Genomic DNA, 24026 nt, shown 5'->3' on the forward strand with positions numbered 1-24026 from the left:
CACAGCGAGTCCCCGCGACTTGCCTCTATTTATACACCGCCGGCACACTGCTGGCCATGGTCTCCCATTGAAGGACATGCGAAACACGTGTCAGGACCGGGTCCACATGTGAGGCTGCCAGACTCCCTTTTTGGGTGCTATACATACCACAGGTAGGTCCTTCAGGTGCCAATTTCCCCACCACTGTATGATTTTTTTTTTTTCTCTCTGAGATTATTCTGGTGGTGTTACATACTGGTGTACTCAGGCCCTGATTTGGACCTTATCCTGTTGGCTACTGTTTAATGTATGGACATTCCATCACTCCACTAGCCCAGGGGATATACTATTGATATCTTTTGGTTACTTATATGCCCCCCCGGGATATAGTAATACTTCTTTCTTACCAGTTTTATTTAAGGGGTAGTCTGTCTCCCTCCCTGGGACCTTTTTCTCTCTCTGTCTCATCTAATTGGATTTTAACTATGTATGTCTAACTACTAACTGTCATCACATGTGATTTTTGATATTTGCACTTTTTGTAATAAAAACTGTATACTTTTTCACAACTGTGGTACAGTAGTTTTACTTAAAAAACATGATAAATACCCCTGCGTTATTGGTGCGTTTTTGGTGCGTTTTTTTGCAGGTTTTGCAGATAAATACCCCTTCTTGTTCACAAGTTTTTGTAAGTATTCTAACCATCCTTCACCCCCTGTCCAGCGAACGCAGGATGCTGAAAGGTTGCGTTGGCAGCCAAGAGTCTGCTGAAGACCCCCGTGCCTGTCATGATACTTTTATGAAAGCCAGCCTATGTATGGTGTTTATAGGAGACTATGATTTTTGATATACATAGCAATACTGTCCAATTTCTCAAAACATAAAATTAAAGGGGTTATCCGGCTTATTTTACTTAATTTTTGTTATTGCACTATTGCGCTACATTGATAGCAACTTCTTACCCACCCTGCTGTCAGCCCCTCTCCCCCAGCTCAGAGAAGTCATGCGACCGCCCCTGCCATGGTTTTGCTGCTTCCTTTGATGTCATGACGAAAGGGGCAGGGGCTTGTTGACAGGCATCACAGCTGACATCATGTTGCCAAACTTGTGCCGACCAGGTATAGCGCGATGCAGCCTCTGCCCCCCTTTCATCCTCCCCCTCCCCTTCCCACACTCTGTACTCTCTCCCGCTCTTTGTGTGCTGCTATCTGTGACCTGTATGTGCCCGGGTCGTGCACAAACAGGGTTGCCCTCTCTGTGGAGGACACCGCCAGTGCTGTTTGCCCGACGGTGTCCTCAGCTCATTATGATGTATGGGGCCCGGGTAACTGTGTCCCCCCCTCCCCCGTGCGCTGTATCTCTGCATTCTGTAATGAATGCAACCTGCGGCGCTCAGGGACCGGGAACGTCACCTGAAACCAGCGGTCAGCAGCACTGAGCTCTGCATCACTTAGCTGTAAGCAGGCTGCTCTCATCACAGCACGGAGGAGAAGAAGAGAGAGCATGGGTGAGAGAGCGCGGGGGGGGTGGCATAGAAGAGAGTGTGTGGTGAGAGACAGAGTGAGGGGGGCAGAGAAGAGAGTGCAGGAGGAGAGTACAGAGCGCATGGGTGAGATACAGAGCAGGGGGGCAGAGGAGACAGCGCAGGGGGGAGAGAAAAGAGTGCATAAGGGGGATTATATAATATATAACTAGGTGTGTGTGGGTTGGTGTATGTGTGTCTAAGTATATGTGTATATCTACTATAGACTCACATTGAGGGCAATATATAGTCTTCATTACATAGTATTCATTTATCTATCAGATGCTGTGGCAGAATACTGACAGCCAATGAGTGGGCAGAGGGCGGGGCTGGAAACTGAAGCTGGGCCTTGCCACCTGTTACTGTGAAGTTCGGTAGTCAAACGTCATGTTTGGTTGAGCTGCAGGTAAATAAAGTGGCTGCAGAGAATAAAGGGATAATTCAAGAGGAACAAAAGTTAGAGACAAAAAAAAAGAAGATAGGGATGTTTTATATGACAATACATCACAGATTAGCTTAAAGAAAAAAAAATATTTCTTTATCGTTCCTATGGGAGACCCAGACATTGGGTGTATAGCTTCTGCCTCCGGAGGACACACAAAGTACTACACTCAAAAGTGTAGCTCCTCCCTCTGAGCTTATACACCCCCTGGAGAGCCAGATCTAACCAGTTTATCGCTTTGTGTTCAGGAGGTCACAGCCACACATGCATTCTCATCTGATTTTTCATTTTTGGAAAGAGTTTGAAGAAAAGCGGGTCCAAGCCTGGACCCCCGGCATGTCCCTTCTCACCCCACTGTGTCGGCGGTGCTGTTAAGGTTGATTCCCAGGCTGGAGCCTTACATGCCGTGCTCCTTTACCATCCCTCCGGGGCTCTGGCTTGAAGTGGGAGCCAGCACGGTTCTCCATGCTTGGCATGAGACCGGTCTCCATCCGCAGCCCTTCAGGATCCTGCTGGACCGGAGCACTCATCCCCCAGGGACTTGGAACCCTGCGTCTCAGCAAGCTAAGTACCTGAGACTTTTATATATGGGGGTCCCTTGTACTTTATTGTTGTGGGAGAGTGTGCTGAGTGATTTTTATGACATTTCCGGCGGGTTCTCTGGCTGTCGCCTGAGAACCGCGCCGATGGTGCCTGCGCGCCGGCCGCACCGCTGTAATTTAGGCCCCGGCTTCGCCGGAGGCCTACTTTCGGTTTCACTGCCCTCGCATGTCATTCATGCAGAGGGACAGCGCGGCTCCGCCCAGCGGCCGTTCTACATAGGGGAGAGACACTCCTCACTGAGTACATGTCTCCTCCCCTGTGAATCTCATTGGCCCTCCAGATCCCGCTCTCAGAGTGAGTCACGCCCCCTCTCTTCACTCCGGTGGCCATTTTCTCAGCGTTTTTCCCTGCGATCACCACTGGTCTGCAGCATCCCTGCTGAGGTGCTTGGGAGTCCGGGCTTCGGGATCTGGAGGGCACACAAACCGCTCCAGCGGTCTGGTAAGCCACAACCTCTGGTTGTGGACCTTCTGTATATACTCTCTGGGGGTCATTCTGGCAGAGCCCTCACTCCAGCAGCATGTCTCACACGAGGAGCAAGGCTCCAAAGCTGTTTTCAGTATGCACTGCATGTAGGCTCCTACTGCCGGAACCGAGCACCTATCCACATTGTGATGCCTGCTCTAACCTGACGTTGCCTCAGCCTGAAATCGCACCCCCATGGGTCTCTCAGGCTGCTCCAGCTCCTGTGGCTGAACCCCCGGCTTGGGTAGAATCCTTAACCAGGTCTATCTCCCAGTCTTTTGCTGACTCCATGGGACATCTGTCCAGGACTTTGCTGAGCATGCATCAGCCCCCTTCATAGGGTACCTCTGCTGCTAGGTCTCTCTCAGGACCGGAGCTCACAGAGGATTTATCCTCTGGTCCCAGGCCCCGTCCTTCTAAAAAGAGACGCAGGGCTCCCTCTCCTTCGTCCCGCGGCTCGGTTTCAGAAGCTGACTCGCAGGATGGAGGATGCCTTTACTGGGGGCTCGGAGACTACCTCCATGTGCCCCTTTGGTCCGTCCGAAAGTGACTCAGATGTTGGTGATTTGATTGCGTCCATTAATTCTGTACTGGATCTCAATCCGCCAGTATCAGAGGAGCAACCCTCTCTGGCAGAAAAGCACCAGTTTACCTCGCCTAAGAGGACAAAGAGTGTGTTCTTTAACCACTCCAGTTTTCAGGCCGCTGTGACCAAGCCCAGTGCCTGCCCTGACAAACGCTTCCCCAAGCGTGGTTCTGATGACCGTTTTCCCTTTCCACCTGAGGTGGTCAAGGAGTGGGCTCATTCACCAAAGGTAGACCCCCCGGTGTCTAGACTCTCAGCCCGGACCGTTGTATCAGTGGCTGATGGCACCTCGCTCAAGGATTCCACAGACCGCCAGGTTGACCTTCTGGCCAAATCTGTATATGAAGCGGCAGGGGCCCCGTTCGCCCTGACTTTTGCAGCAGTGTGGGCTCTCAAAGCCATCTCTGCTTCTCTGGAGGAGATGCATTCCCTCACTAAGGAATCTATGCCTGAGATGGTTGCCTTAACTTCCCAAGCTTCGGCTTTTTCATCCTATGCCATGTCTGCCATGCTGGAGGCTTCTCATCGCACTGCGGTAGCTTCGGCTAATTCCCTCGCTATCCGCAGGATCTTGTGGCTTCGAGAGTGGAAGGCAGATGCTTCTTCTAAGAAGTACCTTGCGGGGCTCCCTTTTGCTGGGTCCCGGCTGTTCGGTGAACAGCTGGATGAAATTATTAAGGAAATTATTAAGGAAGCTACTGGCGGGAAGAGTACTTCCATGCCACAAACCAAAACCAGGAAACCTGTCCAGGGTAGGAATCAGTCGAGGTTTCGTTCCTTTCGTTCCTCCAACTGGTCGTCCCCTAAGCCCTCGGCGTCGTCCACTAACACTGCCAAGGACCAAAAATCCAGCTGGCGCACAAAAGCGCGTCCACAGAAGACCGCAGGTGCTGCTGCCACTAAGGCAGCCTCCTCTTGACTATCTGTCCGCGCCAGCAACGTCCTTAGTCGGTGGCAGGCTCTCCCACTTTGGCGACGTGTGGTTTCAACACGTCTCCGATCAGTGGGTGCGGGATATCATCTCCCACGGCTACAGGATAAAATTCTCTTCCAGCCCGCCAAACAGATTTTTTCTGTCAACTCCCCCCTGCTCCAAGGCCGCCGCCTTCTCTCAGGCCGTGGCATCCCTGCAGGCCAACGGAGTAATTGTACCGGTTCCCGCCCGGGAACGGTTCAGAGGTTTCTACTCAAATCTCTTCCTAGTCCCCAAAAAGGACGGTTCCTTCCGGCCCATCCTGGATCTCAAGCTTCTCAACAAGCATGTTCAGGTGCGGCATTTTCGCATGGAGTCTCTGCGGTCAGTCATTGCCTCAATGACCCAAGGGGATTTCCTGGCATCCATCGACATCAGAGATGCCTATCTGCATGTGCCAATTGCAGTTTCACACCAGCGTTGGCTACGTTTTGCAATCGGAGAGGAACATTTCCAATTCGAGGCTCTCCCCTTCGGGTTAGCCACGGTCCCTCGAGTATTCACCAAGGTCATGACAGCAGTGGTTGCGGTTCTGCACCTACAGGGGTTGGTAGTGATTCCTTACCTGGACGACCTTCTAGTCAAGGCTTCATCCAGCGCAGACTGTCAGCGGAGTGTCTCGCTCACTCTTGCCACTCTAGCCCGATTCGGGTGGATTGTCAATCTTCCCAAATCCACTCTGTCTCCGACCCAGAGTCTCACGTACCTAGGGATGCAGTTCGAGACTCTGCCGGCACTTGTGAAGTTGCCCTTAGTCAAACAGCAGTCCCTCCAACTGGCGGTCCGCGCTCTGCTGAGGCACCGCCGTTATTCCATCAGGCACCTGATGCAGGTGCTGGGTCAGATGGTGGCGTCAATGGAGGCTGTTCCCTTTGCCCAGTTCCATCTGCGTCCTCTGCAGCTGGACATTCTCCGCTGTTGGGACAAGCGGCCTTCCTCCTTGCACAGGTTAGTGGCTCTGTCGCCACAGACCAGGAGCTCTCTTCAGTGGTGGCTTCGGCCCCTCTCTCTGTCTCAGGGGCGCTCCTTCCTGACCCCGTCCTGGGTGATTCTCACCACGGATGCCAGTCTGTCCGGCTGGGGAAGCGGTATGTCTCCACCACCGAGCGCAGGGCACTTGGACTCCGTCCGAGTCAGCCCTCTCGATCAATGTGCTGGAAACCAGAGCTGTGCTTCTAGCTCTCCTAGCCTTTCACCACCTGTTGGCGGGCAAGCACATCCGAGTCCAGTCAGACAACGCGACAGCAGTTGCCTACATCAATCACCAAGGCGGGACTCGCAGCCGCCTGGCAATGTTGGAGGTACAACGCATCCTTCAATGGACGGAGGACTCCAAGTCCACCATATCCGCAGTCCATATCCCAGGCGTGGAAAACTGGGAAGCAGATTATCTCAGCCGTCAAACCGTGGACAGTGGCGAGTGGTCCCTGCATCCGGCAGTGTTTCAGTCAATCTGCCGCAAGTGGGGTACTCCGGATGTGGACCTAATGGCGTCCCGTCACAACAACAAGGTTCCGGTTTACGTGGCTCGCTCCCACGTTCCTCAGGCCTTCGCCGCGGACGCTCTGGTTCAAGACTGGTCCCAGTTTCGTCTGTCCTACGTGTTTCCTCCTCTAGCTCTCTTGCCCAGAGTTCTGCGCAAGATCAGAATGGAGGGCCGTCGAGTCATTCTCATTGCTCCGGACTGGCCCAGGCGAGCTTGGTACCCAGACCTGCTCCATCTGTCCGTAGAGGTGCCGTGGCATCTTCTGGACCGTCCAGACCTTCTCTCATAAGGTCCGTTTTTCCGCCAGAATTCTGCGGCTCTCAGATTGACGGCGTGGCTCTTGAGTCCTGGATCTTGACGGCTTCTGGTATCCCTCCTGAATTCATCTCCACTATGACTCGGGCCCGTAAGTCTTCCTCTGCCAAGATCTATCACAGGACTTGGAAGATTTTCCTGTCCTGGTGTCGCTCTTCCGGCCATTCTCCTTGGCCTTTTTCCTTGCCGACCCTTCTGTCTTTTCTACAGTCCGGTCTGCAGCTAGGATTGTCTCTCAACTCTCTCAAGGGACAAGTCTCGGCTTTGTCAGTGCTGTTCCAGCGGCGTCTCGCCCGGCTGGCTCAGGTCCGCACCTTCATGCAAGGTGCGTCTCACATCATTCCGCCTTACCGGCGGCCCTTGGATCCCTGGGACCTCAATTTGGTTCTCACGGCTTTTCAGAAGCCCCCCTTTGAACCTCTTAGGGAGGTTTCTTTGTTTCGTCTTTCACAGAAAGTGGTCTTTCTAGTGGCCATAACTTCCCTCAGGAGAGTCTCTGATTTAGGTGCGCTCTCTTCGGAGTCACCTTTTTTGGTTTTTCATCAAGACAAGGTGGTTCTCCGTCCGACTCCGGACTTTCTCCCTAAGGTGGTTTCTCCTTTCCACCTTAACCAGGACATTACCCTACCTTCCTTTTATCCGGCTCCTGTTCATCGCTTTGAAAAAGCATTGCATACTCTGGATCTGGTGCGGGCGCTCCGGATCTATGTGTCTCGCACCGCTGCTCTTAGGCGGTGCACCTCTCTTTTTGTGCTAACCACAGGTCGGCATAAGTGCCTCTCTGCTTCTAAGCCGACCTTAGCCCGTTGGATCAGGTCCACCATTTCGGAGGCCTACCTGTGTTCTCTGGTGCCTCCCCCGCCGGGGATCAAGGCACACTCGACCAGAGCTGTCGGTGCCTCTTGTTTACTAATAATTTTGTTTACTACTTAAAAAAAAAAAACTTTGTATGTTTGATATGGAGAATCATATTGCCGGGTTAGTTTTACCGTATAATGAACGTTAAAATACATAACCCAAACAACAATTGCGGATTAGTGCTTTTTTTTCACAACTTCACCACACTTTTTCTTCGAATTTTACAGTACATCACATGACAAAATTGTATGGTGTCATTCAAAAGTACATCTTATCACGCAGAACACAAGCCCTCATACGGCTATAGTGACAGAAAAGTAAAAAAGTTATGGCTCTTGGAAACTGGAGAGGAAAAATGAACACGCAGAGAAATGGAAAATCGCTCTGCCAGAGAGGGGTTAAGACATGAAAATTCCAATGCAAAATTGTCTTTTTTTTTTTTTTTTTTGTGGGAGGGATGGTGAACCCCAGTATGTGTTTCATTCACGTGACTACAGTGCCTAGTTTGTATTATGAGTTGTTGAATGCATCGATTACATGCATTTCCATTGCCACATCACTACAGCAAAGACTGGAGGGAACCATTGGAGTAGCAGGGAAGTTAACAGGTGACAGTTATTTTATCCTATTTTTAATTTTTTGTTGTCAGGCTATTTTTTTTAAAAACCCCAAACAACCCGTTTAAGGCTCAAAATTGATTTTAAGCCTCTAAGGGCCGTTTCACATAACCGGCACTTCGCCGGATTACCGGATCCTTTCACACTCCAGTACACTGTTAATACTGTACAATGGCATCGCGGCAAGCTCCGGTCACATGCTCCAATCACATGACTGCATGTTACCGGAGGTTGCCACGATGCCATTGTACAGTATTAACACTGTACTGGAGTGTGCCAGATCCGGTAATCTGGCGAAGTGCCGGATGTGTGAAACGGCCCTAAATTAAAAGTTTAATTTTTAGATTTCATTTCTAATATCAGGACATATTTGTATGGCTGAATGTTGGTATCGCAAAAATGTAATTTCTAAGTTGTTATTTTTCCATCTTCTGATTTTTTTATAGGGCATTAAGGAGGTGACGTTACTTGGTCAGAATGTCAATAGTTATTGTGACACATCTTCAGTTCAGTTTTCTACTTCTGGTACCTCTCACCTTAGTCGCAGCTTCAGTACAGTCTACAAGCCGAAACAAGGGGGACTCCGGTTTGTGGACCTTCTGGATCAGGTTTCCAGAATAGACCCAGAAATGAGAATACGCTTTACATCTCCACATCCTAAGGATTTTCCTGATGAGGTTAGTTATGGAGTGTGGAGGGAGCTTAATAGCTCAACTTTCTCCACACTTGCTATATGCTAGTTGTGTTGCAAAACGGACATCTGTCTCTTACAACAGTGACTGTAGCTAAGCTCCAAGTTTCTGCTGTTAAAGGGAACCTGTCAGGTGTAATGTGCACCCAGAACCACGAGCAGTTCTGGGTGCATTTTGCTAGTTCCTGCCTAACCGTCCCTGTATACACTAGAATAGATAAAGAGATCTTTAGAAAAAGTATTTCTAAAGATCTTTTATCTTATGCTAATGAGCGCAGGGACTGGTCACAAGGGTGTTAGTTCCCTCTCTTATTCCGCCCTCCAAGCATGTTAGCACGCCCACAGGGCACTTCTGGTCATGCACACTAGGCCTCTCTGAAGCTGGGACTCGTGCATCCGGCTTCATACTGCGCATGACTGGAACTGCCACGCATTCATATCAGCGGTGACAGTGGACACAGGTATGCTCGTCACCGCTGGTGACGCTGCATTGAATAGCATGTTAGCACGCCTCTGTTGCCGTGCTAACATGCTAAGAGGGCGGAATGAGCGCAGGAACTAACACCGTTGCAACTAGGCCCTGCGCTCATTAGCATATCATAAAAGATCTTTAGAAACACTCTTTCTAAAGATCTCATTATGTATGCTGCTAAATGCAGGGACTGTTTAGGCATGGATTAGCAATATGCATCCAGAACTGCCCGTGGTTCTGGGTGCATATTGCACCTGACAGGTTCACTTTAACCATTTAGATGCCCCTGTCAATTTATGATGGTGACATTTAAATGGATTGCTTGTACCATCACGCCCCAGGGTGCTGTTATTTGCCTTGTGGCTGTCATATTGGTACTCATGTGAAGCTCAGCCACAGGCTGAGATTCATAGGAGTGCGTGACTTAAAGGTAAGGCCTCGTGTTTTTTTGTTTTTTTATTTTTGTATTAATAGTGATTATAAAATCAAGTATTTTTAATACAAAGTTAAATTCACTGTTTGTTTAGTTTTTATTTAATTTTAGTTTTACTGAAGCACTGGGGGATGCCATCATGGATTTGGTGTTTGTAATGACAGTTACTCACCTCCTTTATGGCAGCCCCCTGGGCAAACAGGAAAGTGGTCGGGCTCCAATCCTATACTCAATACAGGACAGCTCCCTGCTGTGACATGGACGCGCCCCCTGGGCTGTCCAGATCACAGCAGAGGGAGGAGATCAGCACCATCTTTGTGCAGCACACATCATATGCTGTGTGCTGCACTTTCCCCCTGTCACCCGCCAGGATGGATGGGATGAGTACTGGCGCCGGGCACTGGTGATTGCACCGTAACTGATCCTGGCACGCTATTCCCCACTCTGCCGTTAACCCCTCCCCCCGCACTCCACCGCGGACCCCCCTCACTCTACCTTGTAATCCCCCTCCCCCTGCACTCTGCCGCGGATCCCCCCCCCCCCCCCCGCTCCCTGTGTGTGCTAACCTCGGGCCTCCGCTGCTCGTACTGTGATCGCTATCAGGACAGGCTGCTGGGGTTGCAGGTCTGAGGTGAGTGCATGCGGCATTGGGATACGGTCAGCGAGGCATTGGGAAACAGTCAGTAGAAAGTGTGGGGGCATTGGGGAACAGTCAGTAAGCAGTGTGGGGGCATTGGGAAAGTCAGTAGGCAGTGTGGGGGCATTGGGAAAGTCAGTAGGCAGTGTGGGGGCATTGGGAAAGTCAGTAGGCAGTGCGGGGGCATTGGGAAACAGTTAATAGACAGTGTGGGTCATTGGGAAAATCAGTAGGTAGTGTGGGGCATTGGCATAATACAGTGGCGCACTATGCAGCTGGCGTTAGTGACACTTAAGACATATTAGGATCTCTTTGCGGCCACCAACAAAATGGCTCCGCACTGTGATCCTAAACTTCATTCTCTCTTAAGGCCCCGTCACACACACAGATAAATCTTTGGCAGATCTGTGGTTGCAGTGAAATCATGGACATATTGTCCCATTTGTACACAGCCACAAACCTGTCACTGATTGTCCACAATTTCACTGCAACCACAGATCTGCCACAGATTTATCTCTGTGTGTGACAGGGCCTTTATACTTGTGGAAACCCCCAGATTGGAAGGGGGAGGTGACATCACACACAGGAGAGCAGAATCCACCCACTTTTACTGCAGCTGTAATGTGAGATATTTCTACAGTAGTTCTACAGCAGGATTTCAGCAGCTGCTCCCCCTAGTGTTTAAGAATGGAAAATATCAAACTTTAAATTTTGTTTTTATATTTTTCTCAATTAAAAACAAATCATTTCATTTAAACATAACATTAACACATTAATACTTTATATTTTTTTAGTTATTGATTTTTTTTTTTTTTGACACCTTCCCTTTAAGCTACATACTGTATTTCTGTAGTATTGCAGTACATAGAAAAAAATGATTAGACAATTACAGGTTCAACTTCACTAGGGGACTAAAAAATAAAGTATACGATAAATAAAGATTTGAATGTTTGTTTCTTTGTCGCTCCATTGGGAGACCCAGACAATTAGGGTGTATAGCTTCTGCCTCCGGAGGCCACACAAAGTTATTACACTTTAAAAAGTGTAACCCCTCCCCTCTGCTATACACCCTCCCGTGCATCACGGGCCCATCAGTTTTATGCTTTGTGTTGAAGGAGGCACACATGCACGCAAGCTCCACAAGTTAGTCGGCAGCAGCTGCTGACTATATCGGATGGAAGAAAAGAGGGCCCATTACAGGGCTCCCGGCATGCTCCCTTCTCACCCCACTCTGAGTCGGCGGTGTTGTTAAGGTTGAGGTACCCATTGCGGGTACACAGGCAGGAGCCACATGCCGTTTTCCTTCCCCATCCCTTAGGGGCTCTGGGGAAGTGGGATCCTAAACGGTCACCAGGCACTGGGACCGCACTCCCTCCGCAGCCCCTGGGGGAATCTGCTGGACAGGAGCCCGGGTATCGTCAGGGACAGGCCCTGCTACTCTGAGGTACTCTGTGTCCCCTTGGGGACGGCGCATAGAGCGCCTGTTTGATACACGCTGCAGCAGCTGCTGGTTGTGTTGGTGCGCCGGGACTACCGCGCTGACCGCGCTTGTTTGCCGGCCGCGCTTATAACTCGAGTCCCCGGCTTTTGCGGCCTAGTACCGCATATTCCCGCCCCCGGGCCTGCCAGTCAGGGGTAAGGGCGGGACGCTGCACGGAACGTCAGCGCTGAGGGCTGGAGCATACTTTGTATCCTCCTCCCCCCTCACTGTGCACCGTGGGGCACCAGATTCCCGCACTTTTTAGTGCACGCCCACGGCTCCCTAGAACGCTAGCAGCCATTACTAGCAGCACTTCTGACGCTGGAGATCTTCAGAGACGAGCTCCACAGCTCTGGGAGCCCAGGCAGGGAATCTGGTGGTCACACAAACGCTGAGGGCGGGCGGTAAGCAGCACCTGTTGCTAGGTGCTTACCCCCCTGGGTGCAGAAGTGTATATTTATATCCTTATATTGTATACAGTTACTCTGTACGGCCGCACTATTGCTTTGGCTATATACCCTCTCTGATTGCTCTAAGGAGACAACAGCATGTCGTCCGCAAAAAGCAATGGTGCCAAGGCACAGACTTACTTTGCAGCCTGTACCTCATGTGCGGCTATGTTACCTGCAGGTTCCACCTACCCTCATTGTGTGCATTGCTCGGTCCCTGTAACACTCACTCGGCCGGAGCCTCTGCCACTAGTGGGACCCTCGGCCCCGGTGGAACCACCTGCTGCCACTGTCCAGGTGACAGGGACAGAGTTTGCAGTATTCGCTGACAAACTTTCTGAGTCTATGGATAAATGGTCTGCTAAGATACTAGAAGCTTTGCAGTCCAGACCTGTAACGCAGACCCCGGGCACTGTTGCACCTCTTCACTCAGACCCCCCTCGGTCGGCGCAGCAAACTGCTCCTGGGGCGACTCATAGGTCCCACGGTGCGGACTCTGACACGGACCGCAGTCCCAGGCCAGCTAAGCGGGCTCGCCGGGAGCTTCCCTCGACTTCATCACAGTGTTCAGGGTCTCAGCATGAGGACTCTCTGGAAGATGAAGCGGAGGTGGCAGATCAGGGCTCTGATTCTGACGCCGCTCTCAACCTTGATACACCTGAAGGGGACGCCATAGTAAACGACCTTATAGCGTCCATCAATCAGGTGTTGGATCTTTCTCCTCCAACTCCTCAGATTGAGGAGTCAGCTTCTCAGCAGGAGAAATTCCATTTTAGGTTTCCTAAACGGGCACGGAGTGCGTTTCTTGATCACTCCGACTTCAGAGATACAGTCCAGAAACATCGAGCTTTTCCAGATAAGCGCTTTACTAAGCGCCTTAATGACACACGTTATCCCTTCCCCCCTGACGTAGTCAAGGGTTGGGCTCAGTGTCCCAAGGTGGATCCTCCAGTCTCCAGACTGGCGGCTAGATCCATAGTTGCAGTGGCAGATGGTGCATCACTCAAGGATGCCACTGACAGGCAGATAGAGCTCCTGATGAAATCCATCTATGAAGCTATAGGCGCGTCTTTTGCTCCGGCATTTGCAGCCGTATGGGCACTCCAAGCTATCTCAGCTTGTCACTCTGAGATTAATGCAGTTACACGTGCCTCTACTCCGCAGGTTGTGTCCTTAACCTCTCAGGCGTCGGCGTTTGCGTCCTACGCCATGAATGCTGTCCTGGACTCTGCGAGCCGCACAGCGGTAGCATCCGCCAATTCGGTGGCAGTCCGCAGGGCTATGTGGCTACGTGAATAGAAGGCAGACTCTGCTTCCAAAAAGTTCTTAACCGGTTTGCCATTTTCTGGCGACCGCCTGTTTGGCGAGCAATTGGATGAAATCATTAAACAATCCAAGGGAAAGGAATCGTCCTTGCCCCAGTCCAAACCCAACAGACCTCCACAACGGAGGGTACAGTCGAGGTTTCGGTCCTTTCGGACCTCAGCCAAGTCTCAATTCTCCTCGTCCAACAGGCCACAGAAGGGTCAGAGGAGCTCTGATTCATGGCGGTCTAAGTCACGTCCTAAAAAGACCGCCGGAGGAACCGCTCCCAAAGCGGCCTCGTCATGACTTTCGGCCTCCCCAAACCGCATCCTCGGTCGGTGGCAGGCTTTCCCGCTTTTGCGACGCCTGGTTGCCACATGTCCAAGACCGATGGGTGAGAGACATTCTGTCTCACGGTTACAGGATAGAGTTCCGCTCTCGTCCTCCGACTCGTTTCTTCAGAACATCTCCGCCCCCCGAGCGAGCCGATGCTCTTCTTCAGGCGGTGAGCACTCTGAAATCAGAAGGAGTGGTGATCCCTGTTCCCCTTCAGCAATGGGGTCACGGTTTTTACTCCAACTTGTTTGTGGTGCCAAAAAAGGACGGATCTTTCCGTCCCGTTCTGGATCTCAAACTGCTCAACAAACATGTGAAAACCAGGCGGTTCCGGATGGAATCCCTCCGCTCCGTCATCGCCTCGATGTCCCAAGGAGACTTCCTAGCATCAATCGACATCAGAGATGCTTATCTCCACGTGCCGATTGCACCAGAGCATCAACGCTTCCTGCGTTTTGCCATCGGGGACGAACACCTTCAGTTCGTGGCGCTGCCTTTCGGCCTGGCGACAGCCCCTCGGGTCTTCACCAAGGTCATGGCAACAGTGGTAGCAGTCCTACACTCTCAGGGACACTCGGTGATCACTTACTTAGATGATCTCCTTGTCAAGGCCCCCTCTCAGGTGGCATGCCAACACAGCCTGAACATTGCTCTGGAGACTCTCCAGAGATTCGGGTGGATCATCAATTTCCCAAAGTCAAAATTGACTCCGACCCAATCGCTGACATATCTCGGGATGGAGTTTCACACTCTCTCAGCGATAGTGAAACTTCCGCTGGACAAACAGCGTTCACTACGGACAGGGGTGCAATCTTTCCTTCGAGCCCAGTCGCACCCCTTGAGACGCCTCATGCACTTCCTAGGGAAGATGGTGGCAGCAATGGAGGCAGTTCCATTTGCGCAGTTTCATCTGCGTCCGCTTCAATGGGACATTCTCCGCAAATGGGACAGGAGGTCGACGTCCCTCGACAGGAACGTCTCTCTTTCACGGGAAGCCAAGGCCTCTCTTCAGTGGTGGCTTCTTCCCACTTCTTTGTCGAAAGGGAAATCATTCCTACCCCCATCCTGGGCGGTGGTCACGACGGATGCGAGTCTGTCAGGGTGGGGAGCGGTCTTCCTCCACCACAGGGCTCAGGGTACCTGGACTCAGCCAGAGTCCTCCCTGCAGATCAATGTTCTGGAGATAAGGGCAGTGTATCTAGCCCTAAAGGCGTTCCAGCCGTGGCTGGAAGGCAAGCAGATCCGAATTCAGTCGGACAACGCCACGGCAGTGGCATACATCAACCACCAAGGCGGCACACGCAGTCGGCAAGCCTTCCAGGAAGTTCGGCGGATCCTGCTGTGGGTGAAAGCCACAGCCTCCACCATGTCCGCAGTTCACATCCCGGGCGTAGAAAACTGGGAAGCAGACTTTCTCAGTCGCCAGGGCATGGACGCAGGGGAATGGTCTCTTCACCCAGAAGTGTTTCAAGAGATCTGTTGCCGCTGGGGGAAGCCGGACGTCGACCTGATGGCGTCCCGGCACAACAACAAGGTCCCGGCATTCATGGCACGATCTCAAGATCACAAAGCTCTGGCAGCAGACGCGCTAGTTCAGGATTGGTCGCAGTTTCGACTGCCTTATGTATTTCCTCCTCTGGCATTACTGCCCAGAGTATTACGCAAGATCAGGTCCGACTGCCGCCGCGCCATCCTCATCGCCCCAGACTGGCCGAGGAGGTCGTGGTACCCGGATCTGTGGCATCTCACAGTGGGTCAACCGTGGGCACTACCAGACCGTCCAGACTTACTGTCTCAAGGGCCATTTTTCCATCTGAATTCTGCGGCCCTCAACCTGACTGTGTGGCCATTGAGTCCTGGATCCTAGCGTCTTCAGGGTTATCTCAAGAGGTCATTGCCACTATGAGACAGGCCAGGAAACCAACGTCCGCCAAGATCTACCACAGGACGTGGAGGATCTTCTTATCCTGGTGCTCTGATCAGGGTTTTTCTCCCTGGCCATTTGCCTTGCCCACTTTTCTGTCCTTCCTTCAATCCGGACTGGAAAAGGGTTTGTCTCTCGGCTCCCTTAAAGGACAAGTATCGGCGCTCTCTGTGTTTTTTCAAAAGCGTCTAGCCAGGCTTCCGCAGGTCCGCACGTTCCTGCAGGGAGTTTGCCACATAGTCCTTCCTTACAAGCGTCCGCTAGAACCTTGGGATCTGAACAGGGTGCTAACGGCTCTTCAGAAACCACCTTTCGAGCCAATGAGAGAGATTTCTCTTTCACGCCTTTCACAGAAGGTGGTCTTCCTAGTGGCAGTCACATCACTTCGGAGAGTGTCTGAGCTAGCTGCACTGTCATGCAAAGCCCCCTTCCTGGTGTTCCACCAGGACAAGGTGGTTCTGCGTCCGGTTCCGGAATTTCTCCCTAAGGTGGTATCCCCTTTTCATCTTAATCAGGATATCTCCTTACCTTCTTTTTGCCCTCATCCAGTTCACCAATGTGAAAAGGATTTGCACTTGTTAGATCTCGTGAGAGCACTCAGGCTCTACATTTCACGCACGGCGCCCCTGCGCCGTTCTGATGCGCTCTTTGTCCTTGTCGCTGGCCAGCGTAAGGGTTCGCAGGCTTCCAAGTCAACCTTGGCTAGGTGGATCAAGGAACCGATTCTTGAAGCCTACCGTTCCTCTGGGCTTCCGATTCCTTCAGGGCTGAAAGCCCATTCTACCAGAGCCGTAGGTGCGTCCTGGGCATTGCGGCACCAGGCTACGGCTCAGCAGGTGTGTCAGGCGGCTACCTGGTCGAGTCTGCACACTTTTACAAAACACTATCAGGTGCATACCTATGCTTCGGCAGATGCCAGCCTAGGTAGGCGAGTCCTTCAGGCGGCAGTTGCACACCTGTAAGAAGGGGCCGTTTTTTCGGCTCTTTTTATCGAGGTATTCTTTTACCCACCCAGGGATTGCTTTTGGACATCCCAATTGTCTGGGTCTCCCAATGGAGCGACAAAGAAGAAGGGAATTTTGTTTACTTACCGTAAATTCCTTTTCTTCTAGCTCCTATTGGGAGACCCAGCTCCCGCCCCTGTTCCCTTCGGGCTGTTGTTTTTTTGTGTACACATGTTGTTCATGTTCATTTGTTCTTTGGATTCATGGTTCAGTTCTCCGAACATCCTTCGGATTGAATTTACCTTAGACCAATTTATAAGTTTCCTCCTTCCTGCTTTGGCACCAAAACTGATGGGCCCATGATGCACGGGAGGGTGTATAGCAGAGGGGAGGGGTTACACTTTTTAAAGTGTAATAACTTTGTGTGGCCTCCGGAGGCAGAAGCTATACACCCTAATTGTCTGGGTCTCCCAATAGGAGCTAGAAGAAAAGGAATTTACGGTAAGTAAACAAAATTCCCTTCTTCCCTGCTATTGAAAATAAAGAAAGAAAAAATAAGCATATCTGGTATGAGCATGCTTGGACTGGTCTGTCAATATCAAATTAATTGACCTGTATAGTAAATGTAAACAGAAAATAAATCAAGACGCCTTAATAGCATTTTTTCACTTATCACATCTAAAAATACAGTAAAAAGCTATTAAAAATCTTATGTACCTCAAAATGCTATAAATAAAAAAGTTTTCTCTCCATGGAAGAAACAAACCTCACCAACAGAAGTAAACAAAAATGGTATAGGTCTCCGAAAATGGCTGGGCAAACCAACATCAATTTTTTTTTTTTTTTTTATTTCCTCTGAATTATTTTTTACCACTTGAAAAAGTAAAAATACTATACAAGTTTGGTTTTGCCATAATTGTACTAATCTCTACTGCCAGAATATTTTTTTCTATACAATGAACATCATGAAAAGAAAAGCAAAAAAACAACAATGGCTGAGTTGCATTTTTGTCACCATTTTATCCTATTTGTGTCCCTATTTTTCAGTACATTGTATGGTGAAATTAATGGTGTCATTGAAAACCAAAACTCACCTTGCAAAAAAAACACGGACATCCAGAAGTTTGAATTAACGTTCATGGCCCACATACACCATCTCATCATTTGTAAGCTCCATCTCAAAGCGGGGTGGAGGGTGCAGTCATTGCTTTTTACCCCCAACAGTCCAACAGAAAAGGGAAGGATACTCTATGATACTTTGCATTAGTATAATATTTTTGTGTTTCCTGCTTTTTAAGGTTCTGCATTTAATCCGAGATCGTCATAACATCTGCAAACAAATTCACATTCCAGCTCAAAGTGGAAGTAACAGAGTTCTAGAACTCATGCGCCGTGGGTAAGCCTACCATCCAGTGTGTTTTCTTTTGTTTTCTATTAGTAAATGATATCAGACAAACCATTTTTACAAGAACCCACTGGAACTTTCCTTTGTATTATCTTGTTTTCATTTTCACAGTCAATATTTTTTTTTAACTCCTACGGGTTAAAGGCCCCGTCACACACAACGAGATCGCTAATGAGATCGTTGCTGAGTCACAGTTTCTGTGACGTAGCAAGGATATCGCCAGCGATCTCATTATGTGTGAAACCTACCAGCGATCAGGCCCCTACTGTGAGATCGCCAGTCATTGCCGAATAGTCCGAACCATTTCCTTCAAAGGCGTTGTCCTGCTGGGCAGGACACATCACTGTGTTAGATGCCTGCCAACGACCTCCTAACACGGTCCCAACGCCCACCGAGATCGTTATACAGGTCGCTGATCGTTCCTGCATCGTTGGTAAGGTCTGACTGTGTGACATCTCACCAGCGTCCTCCGAGCGACTTACCAGTGATCCTTATCAGGTCGTATTGTTGTCGGGATTGCTGGTAAGTCATTGTGTGTGACTGGGCCTTAACTCCTTTGTGACTATCTACCTTTTGGATAGATACATAGGTAACAAAAGATATAAAGAAACAGCACAATGATTTAAAAATAATGGGTCCAAGATCTCCCAAACAACAATCCTGTTGTAATAATATAAAAGAAGAAAAAGAAAGACAGCACCCCAAAAAAGTGCAAAAGAAAAAGTGGACTTGCATGTACAATGTTTCAGTTCACAGAACCTTTCTCAAGCAGTGCAAGAGTCTAACAAGTAAGTATATAAAGCAGTGTTCGTTCATTGTACAGTTATTCTCATTTACATTATTACTAGTGTTGAGCGGACCCAGATCCGCAAAATCCGGATCTGCGCGGTTTGAGCGGCGGATCCGAGTCCGACCCGGGATTCCGGGTGCACGATCCAAATCCTTTTTTTTTTTTGTTTGTTTTTCCTCTCTCTCTCTCTCTCTCTCTCTCTCGAAGTCCGCTCAACTCTCTAATTATTACAAAGATATAAAAGAATTATTAAGTACAGTGCAGTAATACAATATAACACATAATGTGCATAGAATACATTGATATCTGAGCAAATCGATGGCTGGACCATATATGACAAGCTTTTCTCCCCCCCCCATTCACCTTTTGTGCCTCCCCTATTTCCTCATAGACTGTAAGCTTACGAGCAGGGCCCTCTTGGTATCTTAATTTTGTTATTTTGTATTGTCTCATTGTCTGTCTCTCTCAGAATTGTAAAGCACTGCGGAATATGTTGGCGCTATTGAAATAAAACATTATTATTATTATTATTCACAAATAACAAAGTGCTTAGTGCCTTAATGTGTAACTAAACATATGTGTTTATGTAGATTAGTTCGATGGCTCCCCCCTAAATCAAAAGAATTAAGATGAATTACTTTGATACAAGCGTGATTGAAATGCTCTGGGTCCAGTAAGAATCATTGGGCATGTCTATGCACGTCATGGCAAATAGAGAAGTAAAATGACATTAGGAATATAAATAGCGCATGCGCATTGATCACTTGGGAGTTATGGGTGCCATCTTTAATGTGGAAAAAATTGCCAAATATTTAGCTTTATATGCTATAAATATAAGGGGAAAAGCGCAGACAAATTTCCAAAATAATAAAAGACCACTGAAAAATGCTATGAAATTGCTTATCCAATATTCCTAAGTTAAAAATCATCTTTCTCTGACACCTCATTGGGGGACACAGCACCATGGGTGTTATGCTGCCTATCTATAGGAGGACACTAAGTAGATGCAAAAGCATAGCTCCTCCTCTGCAGTATACACCCCCTGGCCGGGCCAGGCAACCTCAGTTTTAGCTTAGTGTCTGTAGGAGGCACATCTTTCAAGGTTTTGTTATTTTTTGAGGGCGACGGTTTCCTTTTGGGACCGATCTCCCAATACCATCAACGGACGGGAACGCGGAGTGCTGCCTCCACGTACCCCTTCCTGCGACGCTGGATCCTGGCCTGCTTTTTACTGGACGACGGGTCCCACAGACACCGATTTTCCAGAGCCAAGAGCAGAGGCACAATTCCTCAGCCCCTCTTTGCAGGCTCTGAGTTGAACAATGGCACCTGTGTGGCCGGACACAGGGAGAAAAACTGTCACAGCAAGCTGACTCTGCTATTTACACTGCCTGGACTGAAGCAGTGATAAGCTGAGATCCCCCCTGACTAGTTTCCCAGACAAAGGGAGAAAACACAGTATTTTATTATGAGAAAGTCCCTTGCTGATTGCAAGGAGAAGAGCCCCAGGGATCCTGAACACACAGTGTTAATTTTTTCTCTAGCGTGCTGGCTGGAGGAGGGGGAAGTCCCTCGATGTTTGCAGACAATCCTGCACAGATAATTTACCGGTGGCGGGTGGAGGGCCCAGAGCTCAGGAACTCACACTGTTTGTTTGCTTTGTTTATTTGCTCTAGCTGCGTGCTCTGATAGTAAAGCCGGCAGAGATAATCCACGGTTACAAGATGTGTGCTGACTGGAGGGAGGGGGAGAAAAACTGTCACAGAAGCTCCCTTCCCGCCGTTTTTTGCTACCGACAACAGGGGGGCACACTGACTTCTTTTTGGCGCTCTTTTAGCGCTAAGCCCCGCCCCCGCCAGCCGCGATAAACCCCGCCCCCCAGGAAAGCGTGCGAAGATCTCCACAGAACTTACTCCTTCCTGAGGACGCAGGGCCATCGGCTGATTCTGGTGAGGTACTTGCTTCACTTGTAGCTCTGCTGACCATTGCTCCCCCCTCCTGGCATACTCTTATTAGGAACATGCAGAATTCTAAGGGCACTAAGAGCGCTAAGGCTCACGTAGTCTATTACTCAGCCTGCACTGCCTGCCACGCTGAGCTACCACGTAAACACACCTCTTCTCTCTGTGAGTTCTGTGCCCCTATAGCCCCCAAGACCCCCCCGCCACCACCGCCGCAACCGTCAGCCCAGAGCCTAGGGCTCCCAGCCCACCGGAATGGGCACAGTTTCTGTCCCAATCCATGGAAAAACTGTCACAGAACCTGGTTCTGGCTATGCAATGGCGTCCTCCACACCCTTCTGGGCCCCTGGACGGAACGCAGCCTGAGGATACCCCTCCTTCTGAGGTAATCCGGGCACATGCTCCACCGGTTGCAGGGATCAGGAAAAGAGCACGCGGCCGGGTGTCTGCAGCACTCTCTCATGGGCTCTCCCTCGGGAGCACACAGGGCAGGCTCTCTCACACGCTCCACGGCTTCTGAAGAGCTGGAGAAGGGAGAATGCTGTTTGTACCTGGAGGATTCCTTGGTTTCATCACCCCCAGATGATCAAACTGCAATAGAATCCCTTATAGCAGCAATCAACCAAACTCTGCATGTGGAGGATCCCCCATCCACTACCACTGACCATGCGGTCTCCTTTAAGAGGGCAAGGAAACCCCAAAAGGTTTTCGCTGATCACCCAGAGTTTCAGGATATCCTCACAAAGCAAAGGGAGAAGCCTGACAGGCGCTTCGGTAACCGTAAACTCCTGCCCCTAAGGGCTGGGTCGACCCACCCGGTCTCCCGCCTTGCCACAAAGATGCTCCTGTCTTTACCTGATGGTTCCTCCATCAAGGACCCGACAGAGAGGTGGAGCACCTCGCCCGCTCTGCCTTTGAGGCTGCGGATTCCTCCCTCTCGCCCTCCTTTGCCTCTGTGTGGGTCGCAAAGGCGATCTCGGTCTGGGCAGAATCCCTTAGCTTGAGGAATCCCAGTTCACTCATACCTTCACAGAGGTAACAGCTCAAATTGCCGCTGCGGCGGAGTACCTCATGCAGGCCTCCATTGACGCTGCTACCTGCGCAGCTTTTGCCGCCTCAAATATCATAGCCATCCGTAGAGCTCTCTGGCTCCGACAATGGCGAGCGGACTCTGCCTCCAAGAAGTTTCTCACAGGCCTTCCTTTTTTTCCAGACCGATTGTTTGGCGAACGTCTGGACAAGCTCATTTCTGACGCCACAGGAGGAAAGAGTACCTCCCTCCCCCAGCTGAAGTCCAGGACGACCTTCACCAGACGTCCACAGTCCTTGTTCCGCTCCTTTCGGAACTCATTTGGTTGGTCGACATCCCGTGCTGTCCCCGACACCAGCCAAGGACTACGCAGGGACCGACCTTCTCAGCTCTCCCCGAAACCCACAGGGACCGACCTTCTCAGCTCTCCCCGAAACCCACTTCGTCATGGCAGCCTAGACCAAAACTGTCCAGGACTAGGGAGACTCGTCCACGACGTTTTCCCCCCTCATGACTCCTTCGGCGCCCCGGAAGACACACTCATTGTAGGAGGTCAACTGCGGCTCTTTCAACACATCTGGGCTGCCGCCTCAGACGACAAATGGGTGCGAGACCTTGTGTCTTCCGGTTACCACATAGAATTTCGGACCCGACCCCCGAGTCGGTTCTTTCTCTCAAACCCCCCAAAGACTCAAAAACGACGCCAAGCTTTTTTCTCAGCAATCCACTGGCTCCAAACAGCAGGAGTGATAATACCTGTCCCGGACGACGAGAAGTTCTGGGGTTTTTATTCCAACCTCATTGTGGTCCCCAAAAAGGACGGGTCAGTTCGACCCATCCTGGACCTCAAACACCTGAACAAACGTGCACGTACGGAGATTCAGAATGGAGTCCCTAAGGTCCATTATTGCATCCATGGTCGAAGGGGAATTCCTCGCTTCCATAGACATCAAGGACGCGTACCTGCACATACCCATCGCCCCAGATCACCAAAAGTTCCTCCGCTTCGCAGTTCAAGACTCCCACTTTCAATTCGTAGCTCTACCCTTCGGCCTTGCCACTGCACCAAGGGTCTTCACCAAAGTCATGGCGGCCGCCATGAGCGTCCTTCACGCCAGGGGAGTAGTCGTTTTTCCCTTACTTGGACGACCTCATCAAGGCCCCCTCCTTCCGCGACTGCTCAACCAGCGTACAGATCACTGTGGACACCCTATCCCGCTTGGGGTGGCTAGTGAATCTATACAAATCATCCCCGATCCATCACCTTCCTGGGCATGTCCCTAGACACCCGTCGGGGCTTGATCTATCTCCCCCTGGACAAGGTGATCGCTCTTCAACGAGCGGTACGCTGCCTTCTACGTCCTCCGTCTCGCTCCATTCGATTTGGCGTGAAGGTGCTGGGCAGGATGGTGGCGGCTATGGAAGCAGTACCCTTTGCTCAACTGCACCTCCGCCCACTGCAGCTAGCCCTTCTAGTGGCCTGGGACAAGAGTCCCTTCTCCCTGGACAAACATCTTCACCTGACGCCTTCAGTCAGGTATGCACTCTGCTGGTGGCTTCGATCCTCATCTTTATTGAAGGGGAGATCTTTCCTCCCAATGAACTGGCTGGTCCTGACCACGGATGACAGCCTCCTAGGCTGGGGAGCAGTGTACCGGCACCACACTGCTCAAGGACGTTGGACGTCCCAGGAGTCTTCCCTACCCATAAACATCCTGGAAATCCGCGCGATCTTCCTCGCGCTCAGGGCGTTCTGTCCTCTGCTAGCGGGTCGTCAGATTCGAGTCCAATCGGACAATGCAACAGCTGTAGCCTATATCAATCGGCAGGGGGGCACCCGCAGCAAAGCGGCTTATCTCGAGGCCCACAAGATCCTCAGCTGGGCCGAATCGACGGGGTCAGTGATATCAGCGGTACACATACTGGGGGTAGAGAACTGGGCAGCAGACTTTCTAAGTCGCCAAGGCCTGGCCGCCGGAGAATGGTCACTCCACCCAGAAGTGTTCCTACACATCTGCACTCGCTGGGGCACACCAGACGTGGATCTAATGCCCTCAAGGTTGAACGCAAAGGTACCCGCGTACATAGCCAGGTCACGCGACCCGCAGTCCATCGGCGCGGATGCTCTAGTCTGCTCCTGGCACCAATTCCGCCTGCCTTACATATTTCCACCTCTACCCCTGCTGCCGCGGGTAATCAGGAAGATCAAGGCAGAGGGAGTCCCGGTGATACTGATAGCACCGGACTGGCCCAGGCGCACCTGGTACGCCGAATTACTACAAATGCTCGCAGATGTACTGTGGCGCCTTCCAGACATCCCAGA

General features: G+C 50.7%; 1 protein-coding gene across 4 annotated transcripts in view; it reads left to right on the forward strand.

The window, feature by feature from the left end:
- CDK5RAP1 (CDK5RAP1 mitochondrial tRNA methylthiotransferase) overlaps nt 1-24026 on the forward strand; it is a 147763-nt gene that overhangs the window by 74456 nt on the left and 49281 nt on the right. For 3 of the 4 annotated variants that reach the window (XM_075349796.1, XM_075349797.1, XM_075349798.1), the window contains exons 8-9: nt 8293-8523; nt 17816-17913. In XM_075349796.1, the coding sequence (XP_075205911.1) occupies nt 8293-8523; nt 17816-17913 (329 nt within the window). The remainder of the gene's footprint in view (nt 1-8292; nt 8524-17815; nt 17914-24026) is intronic. The other variant, XM_075349799.1, reaches the window with a different exon arrangement.

The sequence above is a fragment of the Anomaloglossus baeobatrachus genome, chromosome 5, assembly GCF_048569485.1.
Source record: "Anomaloglossus baeobatrachus isolate aAnoBae1 chromosome 5, aAnoBae1.hap1, whole genome shotgun sequence".
Classification (NCBI taxonomy): domain Eukaryota; kingdom Metazoa; phylum Chordata; class Amphibia; order Anura; family Aromobatidae; genus Anomaloglossus; species Anomaloglossus baeobatrachus.